At 27.9% G+C, this 9,545-nt stretch overlaps 1 protein-coding gene across 1 annotated transcript; it reads left to right on the top strand.

Annotated features, from left to right (window-relative positions):
- The first annotated feature begins 7,317 nt into the window (after nucleotides 1-7,317).
- On the top strand, nucleotides 7,318-9,136 carry LOC101497913 (cytochrome P450 71D8-like). The gene is made up of 2 exons (XM_004511975.4): nucleotides 7,318-8,259; nucleotides 8,346-9,136. The coding sequence occupies exons 1-2, from the start codon at nucleotides 7,345-7,347 to the stop codon at nucleotides 8,955-8,957; spliced, it is 1,527 nt and encodes a 508-aa protein (XP_004512032.1). The 5' UTR covers nucleotides 7,318-7,344; the 3' UTR covers nucleotides 8,958-9,136.
- Nucleotides 9,137-9,545: the final 409 nt, after the last annotated feature.

The raw sequence follows: 9,545 nt of genomic DNA, 5'->3' as shown, positions 1-9,545 counted from the left end.
GTCTTATCCAACATGTATAGCTTTGATCAATTCCATTCCATACTAAATGTCCTTCCAATTCATCTTCTCTAACGCGTTTTCCAAAACAACATTTTAAACAAGGACAAATGACTCTATTTGGATCTTTCGCATTCTTCACTGCAAACTCAACAAACTTCTTCACTTCATTTTCATACTCTTTTGACATTCGATTGACAAACATCCATTTCCGGTCCATATTATATGACCTATATAAATGCAATTACAAAAATAATAAGCTACTGATAACATTATACCAATATATAGTACACATATCTAATATTGGAAAATGGAAACCAATGTCCATTATTATGTAACAATTTCAAAACAGAAAAGATTTCAAAACAGAACAGATCAACAAATTTCAAAAAAGAAAAGATTTTATATGATTTATTATGTAACAATTTATTAGTTTTCGTGACAACAACAAATTAATTAATACAGTACATGAGACAACGTATCCAATTTGTTATAAAGGAGGAGCACGGTAGATGGTCGCACAGTACGTAGAGGAGAGGAGGGTTCCCAGAGTATAGGAGATGAGAGTTCGTAAATTTGTTTTTATTTATTTAAAGTAAATGATTTTTATTTAAAGTGAATGATTTTACAGTTCTTGTAAAAAAAAGCTCTCTAATAAGTCATTTAATTATTTGAAAGCGCAAGTCTTTTACAGCGCTTGTAAAAAAAGCGCTCTAATAGGTCATTTAATTATTTAAAAAGCAAGTCTTTTACAACGCTTGTCCAAAAAATGTTGTAAAAGCTATGTGACATCAGGTGGGAGCGCTATATTTTACAGCTCTTGTTTCTAAAACGCTGTAAAACATTTTGTGAGGGCACTTCATTTTACAGCGTTTGTGTACAAGCGCTGTAAAAGCCTGGTAAACATTATGTGCAAACGCTATATGACCCTACAGCAGCGCTTGTCAAAAAAGCGTTGTTATATCCTCCGTTATTTTTAAAATATATTTACAACTGCGCTTGTATTTAATAAGCGCTGTAAGGCGCGCTATAAAATGTCATTTTTGGCGTAGTGTATCATTATACTTCTTTTTAAAGTTAAATACTTGAGTTAATATCAAAATCTATTTGTTACCAGGAATTGTTTCATTATATTGATTAGATGACCCTTTTTTTACTCAATGATTAAATCATCCTAAGGTAATGTATAAAACTGAAAATAATATTAGAAATAGATACTCCTACTTATTCAATTTGTATATGACGTTTTCGGGAGTTGAATATCGACATATCACTGATTGACTATTTAATTTGAATTTTCTTTTCAAAATAGCAATTTTTTTTATTGTTTTGTTTTCTTCAATGCAAAAATAATTAAAATGAAAATATTCCATTTGCCTTTTAATAAAAAAAATATCCAAAGCGTCGTGACTCGTGACGGTGAGGCAAGTAAAATAGTAAAATAAAACTTTTTTTATCGGTTGTTTTATAAAAACAATATATATAATTATTAGGATTTAATTTAATTGAATATCAAATGATTTAATTTATATCTACCATGAGTTTGTAAACTGATTATAACTATTAGTTAATAAAAATATTTAATTTTAATTATAACCGCTTCTTAAATCTCATATAAATGATGATACAAAAGAATTTTTTTAATTATTGAGGGATATATGTTCCAGATTTATGTTACCTTATGGTTGGTATAGCTTAGACTTTTGATTTTTTTTACCAAAAAAATATATATATATTTTTCTTTATGTTAGGTGGACTAACAATTATGAGAAGGAATAGACTTAGTCGAGCTACATTTTATTAGATCAGACTTATTAAAAAATTAATGATTAAATTTAATATGTGATTTGTCATATACTTATTTTTTAAGTATGAAGTTATAGAAATATTTGCTTAAAAGTATATTTTATTTAAATATTTTTGAATAAGTAATCAAATAAATCTTTAAATAAATTATTGAGTTAATATGTCAATGAAATTAAATTCTATTTTGATATTTATAAAACATGACATTTTGAAGAATATGATTTTATATACATCTTACTTCAATTCTATTTTATAACAATATATTTGAATATATTCAAAACTAAATAAGGTTAATATGCATAAATTACTAAAAGTTTAATATCTAACAAAAATATAATTTAATATAATAATTATAATGGTATAAAAATTATTTATATTTATTTAAATTGACCGACCTAATAGGCTTAAAAGGTTTATTATGTTATCCCTTACTCGACTTTTTTTTAACTAAATAATTTTTTTTAGAAGTTTTGGTCTTATCTATTTAAAATAAAATATTGACCTAGTCTAAACTTGACGTAGACTAAACCGTAAGCTTCTGTCGGTCGAACTATTATATTTCCACCTCTAATAACAATGAGAAAAATTTAGATTTGTCAAATTATATATATATATATATATATATATATATATATCACAACTTATATACTTAAGACGATCTTTTAAAAAACAAAAAATTACTAAAGATTTACTTGTTATTTTAAAAAATTAAGTTAAAAAAAACTCGACTTTAAAATATAGTTATTTTTTCATAGTTTCTATGAATTTGTTATTGTTTATAAAAAAAATCAAATATTTTAAATAATCTTAAAACGATTTGAAATGATTTTTTTGAATTATTTTTTTAAAAAATAAAATGATTTTCATTATTTTTTTTAAAAATAAAATAATTTTCATCACGGTAACACAAAAATTATATATCTTCTGTTATTTTAGAAATCTCTAAATTATTGAATATATCAAAATAATTAAGGCTTAATTGCAGTTTTGGTCCCCCTATTTTAGCTGAATTGCGAAAGTAGTCCCCCCATTTTGTTTCTTCTCAGTTTTGGTTTCCCAAACATAATTTTGGTCTAAAATTTAATGAAATTTCATTTTTTTTACATTTATTTAAGTCACATCATGCCTCAAGATCTCATGTGCAACAATTGTATCTGAAATCTATGATCATAAATGGTGTAGTACGACTTTAAAAAATGAAATTTCATCAAGTTTTGGACCAAAATTCTGTTTGGGCAACCAAAATTGGAGAGAAACAAAATGGGGGGACTACTTTCGTGATTCAGCTAAAATAAGGGGACCAAAATTGCAATTAAGCCAATAATTAATTATGTGTTAATATTGGAAGAGTTTCCAAACTATTAGTACTTTTTTATGTAAAAACAATTTTTTTACAAATATCCAGTTGTGGTGCGGCAGCTGGTTTATTCTGGCAGCTGGTTTGCTGTGCGGGTGGTTTATTGGATTGAATCTGAAAAAATGAGGCTAAATGTTAGTTTATTGAATATGAAAAAATGACAAACCTTACAGAATAAATGTGGCAAACCTTTTCCGACGATGTAACTGACTCATTTCTAGGAATCTTCTTATCATTCCCTTTAGGCTTTGTCTGAATCTAAATAAATGTGAAATTAAAGTTAACAGCGGAAAAAAATCAGCAATTAAATCCAATTAAATATACATATCAATTAAACATACATTTCAATTAATTAAACATATCTTATCAAGGACAACAAGATGTGTGGGCCATGCCACGTAACTACCAACTGCTTCGCCCAAAAACTTCATATCTGCATCTTTGTCCCGTATAGGCAACGATGCATTTGGTTCCAAAGCAATAACAGGTGATACTTTGACATGACCCGCAGGGATCGGTGTGTTGTGCAATACTTCTCCCAAAGTATTGTACAATGTTCCTTTTTCGACCTTGCGATGAGTAGGGGAGGATAAGTACAACACGCAAGGAGTGACACCCTAAATCAATGGTTAATACATAAGTATGTGAAACAATTAGGTTGAATGAATTTATTATTTTATTAAGTAATTAATTACCTCGGGATGACTTTTGAGACCAATGTTGCAACTCGCGTTTTCACTCTCCATTTGTATTTCACGTTTTCTCTTGACTCTATCTCGAATTCAGGATACTCGTGATCAATTTTTGCCCATTGTGGAGAATCTGCAGGGCGTCGAAACTTTCCATCTCTATTTCTTTCATCTGCATGTCATATCAAGTGTTTTGAATCTTCTGCACTGCGATACATGCGCCTAAATCTTGGTATTATAGGAAAATACCACACGACTTTTGCTCGAGTAGATTCTTTCTTCTTACATCGAGAGACATTGCATTTCAGACACGCCTTTAGTAATTCATATTCGTTTCGAAATAAAATGCAATCGTTAGGACACGCATGAATCCTTTCGTAACTCATGCCAATAGAGCACAAAATCCGTTTAGCCTCGTAGGTTCGATGGGAAGTTCATTATCATCTGACAACATATCTTTTAAGAGTGTTAATAATTATGTGAAGCTTTTATCAGACCATCATCCATTACTTGCTTTTAAGCTGTACAACTTTAATATTGTCGACAATCTTGTGAATTTAGTACAACCATTATATAATGGGTTCTCTACATCACTTAACAAACTTTCAAACATTTTAGGACAATCTCGAATATCTTCTTCAACTGCTTTTGCAATCTCCTCAACTCGGTCTGGCTCATATGTATCTGTGTCGAAATCAATTGAAGCATATGTCGAACCATTCTCAAAATTAATGTTTCCTTTTTTTTTTTTCTCACCATGTCTTATCCAACATGTATAGCTTTGATCAATTCCATTCCATACTAAATGTCCTTCCAATTCATCTTCTCTAACGCGTTTTCCAAAACAACATTTTAAACAAGGACAAATGACTCTATTTGGATCTTTCGCATTCTTCACTGCAAACTCAACAAACTTCTTCACTCCATTTTCATACTCTTTTGACATTCGATTGGCAGACATCCATTTCTGGTCCATATTATATGACCTATATAAATGCAATTATAAAAATAATAAGCTACTGATAACATTATACCAATATATAGTACACATATCTAATATTGGAAAATGGAAACCAAGGTCCATTATTATGTAACAATTTCAAAATAGAAAAGATTTCAAAACAGAACAGATCAACAAATTTCAAAAAAGAAAATATTTTATATGATTTATTATGTAACAATTTATTAGTTTTCGTGACAACAACAAATTAATAAATACAGTACCTGAGACAACGTATCCAATTTGTTATAAAGGAGGAGCACGGTAGATGGCCGCACATTACGTAGAGGAGAGAAGGGTTCCCAGAGTAGAGGAAATGAAAGTTCGTAAATTTGTTTTTATTTATTTAAAGTAAATGATTTTTATTTAAAGTGAATGATTTTACAGCGCTTGTAAAAAAAAAACGCTCTAATAAGTCATTTAATTATTTGAAAGCGCAAGTCTTTTACAACGCTTGTAAAAAAAAACGCTCTAATAGGTCATTTAATTATTTAAAAAGCAAATCTTTTACAACGCTTGTCCAAAAAGCGCTGTAAAAGCTATGTAACATCAGGTGGGAGCGCTATATTTTATAGCTCTTGTTTCTAAAGCGCTCCAAAAACGCTGTAAAACATTTTGTGAGGGCACTTCATTTTACAGCGCTTGTGTACAAGCGCTGTAAAAGCCTTGTAAACATTATGTGCAAGCGCTATATGACCCTACAGCAGCGCTTTTTTCACAGCGCTTGTCAAAAAAGCGTTTTTATATCCTCCGTTATTTTTAAAATATATTTACAACAACACTTGTATTTAATAAACGCGGTAAAAGACGCGCTATAAAATGTCATTTTTGTCGTAGTGTATACTTCTTTTTAAAGGTAAATATTTGAGTTAATATCAAAATCTATTTGTTACAAGGAATTGTTTCATTATATTGATTAGATGACCCTTTTTTTACTCAATGATTAAATCATCCTGAGGTAATGTATAAAACTGAAAATAATATTAGAAATATATACTCCTACGTTATTCAATTTGTATATGGCGTTTTCGGGAGTTGAATATCGACATATCACTGATTGGCTATTTAATTTGAATTTTCTTTTCAAATAGCAAATTTTTTTTATTGTTTTGTTTTCTTCAATGCAAAAATAATTAAAATTAAAATATTCCATTTGCCTTTTAATAAAAAAAATATCCAAAGCGTCGTGACTCGTGACGGTGAGGCAAGTAAAATAGTAAAATAAAACCTTTTTTATCGGTTGTTTTATAAAAAAATATATATAATTATTAGGATTTAATTTAATTGAATAACAAATGATTTAATTTATATCTACCATGAGTTTGTAAACTGGTTATAACTATTAATTAATAAAAATATTTAATTTTAATTATAACCACTTCTTAAATCTCATATAAATGATGATACAAAATAATTTTTTTAATTATTGAGGGATATATGTTCCAGATTTATGTTACCTTATGGTTGGTATAGCTTAGACTTTTGATTTTTTTTACCAAAAATATAAATATATTTTTCTTTATGTTAGGTGGACTAACAATTATGAGAAGCAATAGACTTAGTCGAGCTATATTTTATTAGATCTGACTTATCAAAAAATTAATGATTAAATTTAATATGTGATTTGTCATATACTTATTTTTTAAGTATGAAATTATAGAAATATTTACTTAAAAGTCTATTTTATTTTAATATTTTTGAATAAGTAATCAAATAAATCTTTAAATAAATTATTGAGTTAATATGTCAATGAAATTAAGTTCTATTTTGATATTTATAAAACATGACATTTTGAAGAACATGATTTTATACACATCTTACTTCAATTCTATTTTATAACAATATATTTGAATATATCCAAAACTAAATAAGGTTAATATGCATAAATTACTAAAAGTTTAATATCTAACAAAAATATAATAATTATAGTGGTATAAAAATTATTTATATTTATTTAAATTGACCGACCTAATAGGCTTAAAAGGTTTATTATGTTATCCGTAACTCGACTTTTTTTTAACTAGTCTAAACTTGATGTAGACTAAACCGTAAGCTTCTGTCGGTCGAACTATTATATATATATATATATATATATATATATATATATATATATGTATATTTCACAACTTATATACTTAAGACGATCTTTTAAAAAGCAAAAAATTACTAAAGATTTATTTGTTATTTTAAAAAATTAAGTTTAAAAAAACTCGACTTTAAAATATAGTTATTTTTTCATAGTTTCTATGAATTTGTTATTGTTTATAAAAAAAAATCAAATATTTTAAATAATCTTAAAATGATTTAAAATGATTTTTTTGAATTATGTTTTTAAAAAATAAAATAATTTTCATTACGGTAAAATGTGTTGTTCAATTCTTCACATCATACATGTATAGATTATCATGATCGCTAGATTCAAGAGTCTATAAATTAGAACCAACATTAATATTTCAAGAAACAACACATACATTAAGTTGAATAGTGATTCCTTAATGCATGCCATGGAAGTTCAACTTTCCTTTGTTCTTATTCCATTCTTTGTGTTGTTACTTTTGCATTGGCTTACAAAACATTACAAGCCAAAAACCATTGCTTACAAATTGCCCCCTGGTCCAAGAAAGTTACCTCTCATTGGAAACCTTCATCAACTAGCATTTGCATCCAAACTTCCACATCACGCTCTCAAAATACTTTCACACAAATATGGACCTCTCATGCACTTACAACTTGGTGAAATTTCTACAGTTATTGTTTCATCTCCCAAGTTCGCCAAAGAAGTCATGAAAACACATGATGTTGTTTTTGCTAATAGGCCAAAACTTCTTTCACCTCAAATTTTGGCTTATGGTTTCAAAGATATTGTATTTTCTCCATATGGTGATTATTGGAGACAAATGAGAAAAATATGTGTCTTAGAGGTTCTTAGTGTCAAAAGGGTCCAATCATTTTCTTATATTAGAGAAGATGAGACAACAAAATTCATAAAATCAATTAAATCATTTTCAGGCTCAACAATTAATCTCACTAGTAGAATATTTTCAGTGATAAATTCAATTATTTCAAGAGCAGCATTTGGTGATAAATCAGAGGATCAAGATGAATTTGTGAGTTTGATTAGAAAAGCAATAGCATTGTCAGGAGGACTTGAGCTTGATGATTTGTTTCCTTCAATGAAACCTATTCATATACTAACAGGGATGAAATCAAAATTTGAGAAAATTCATAAACGTGTAGACAAAATCTTAGACAATGTTGTAAGAAAACATGAAGAAAAGAGAGCAATAACAAAAGATGAGAAGAAAATTGAAGCAGAGAAGGAAGATCTTGTGGATGTTCTTTTGAGAGTTCAACAAAGTGGCAGCCTTGATATCCAAATGACAATAAATAACATCAAAGCTGTGATTTGGGTAAGTAATTAATTATCACTTAACTCATAATTTGTTTTATTAATTGTACTAGAAATATATAAAAATGTATATACATGTTGATCCAGGACATATTTGTAGCTGGAACTGATACATCATCAACAACAATAGAGTGGAGTATGTCAGAAATGATGAAAAATCCAAGAGTGAGGGATAAGGCACAAGCTGAATTAAGAGAAGCATTCAGAGGAAAGGACAAAATATGTGAAACTGATATGCATCAACTTACTTACTTAAATTTAGTAATCAAAGAAACATTGAGATTGCATCCACCTTCTCCTTTGTTGGTCCCTAGAGAATGCTATGAATTAACCAATATTGATGGATATGACATTCCAAAAAAGACTACAATCTTGATAAATGCATGGGCAATGGGAAGAGATCCTGAACATTGGAGTGATGCTGAGAGGTTTATTCCAGAGAGATTTGATGGTAGTTTTATTGATTTCAAAGGGAATAATTTTGAGTATATTCCTTTTGGAGCTGGAAGGAGAATGTGTCCTGGCATGTCATTTGGTTTAGCAAGTGTTATGTTTCCTTTGGCTCTATTACTTTATCATTTCAATTGGGAACTCCCAAATCATATGAAACCTCATGATTTTGATATGATTGAACATTTTGGAATGACAGTTGGAAGGAAAAATGAGTTGTGTTTGATTCCAACTGTTTATGATGTCTAAGTATCAATTGATGTTAACTATATGTCATGTAATTTTAGAAATAAAAGTTGAACCTTAGTAATTGGACACAATGATACAAATAGAGATAATAAATGTTGTAGTATTTGGCCATTGGAACCTTTGTGATCACTATAGTTCACATTTTCAAGCACATGAAATAAAAGTTTTATTTTCTCTAATTTCCATCTCAAGATTCAGAGCATGTACATTAGTCTTTACAATAAGGTTATTGATTTGCTTAACAATGTATCATCTAATCCCATCTTCACTTCAATAGGGATTAATTATAGAAAGGAATAATAACTGCTATCAAAACTCGATCAAAACAAACCAAATTGCATTAATAAAACGAGAATTCAAATCACAAGATAATTTAAAAATATTATTTTGTTGTTTATATGCTAATTAATTTTTTATATTTTATCGTAAAAATATTCAATATCACTGTTATGAGTAATACAAATTTTTTAAAAAATTATATTTTATTTTACTAATACTTTTGATAAATAATATTTAGTTATTATAATTATATAAATAAATAAAAAATTCTAAAATAAAAACTCTTTTAACTAATAATTTAAAGACAAA

Source organism: Cicer arietinum, chromosome 8, assembly GCF_000331145.2.
Source record: "Cicer arietinum cultivar CDC Frontier isolate Library 1 chromosome 8, Cicar.CDCFrontier_v2.0, whole genome shotgun sequence".
Lineage (NCBI taxonomy): Eukaryota > Viridiplantae > Streptophyta > Magnoliopsida > Fabales > Fabaceae > Cicer > Cicer arietinum.
This window is presented reverse-complemented; position numbering and strand designations above follow the sequence as displayed.

Bases quoted from the DNA above. Each gene is read 5' to 3' on its own strand.
- LOC101497913 (XM_004511975.4), top strand. From the start codon at position 7,345: ATGCATGCCATGGAAGTTCAACTTTCCTTTGTTCTTATTCCATTCTTT. The intron at 8,260-8,345 runs GTAAGTAATTAA...ATGTTGATCCAG, and splicing joins ACATCAAAGCTGTGATTTGG to GACATATTTGTAGCTGGAAC.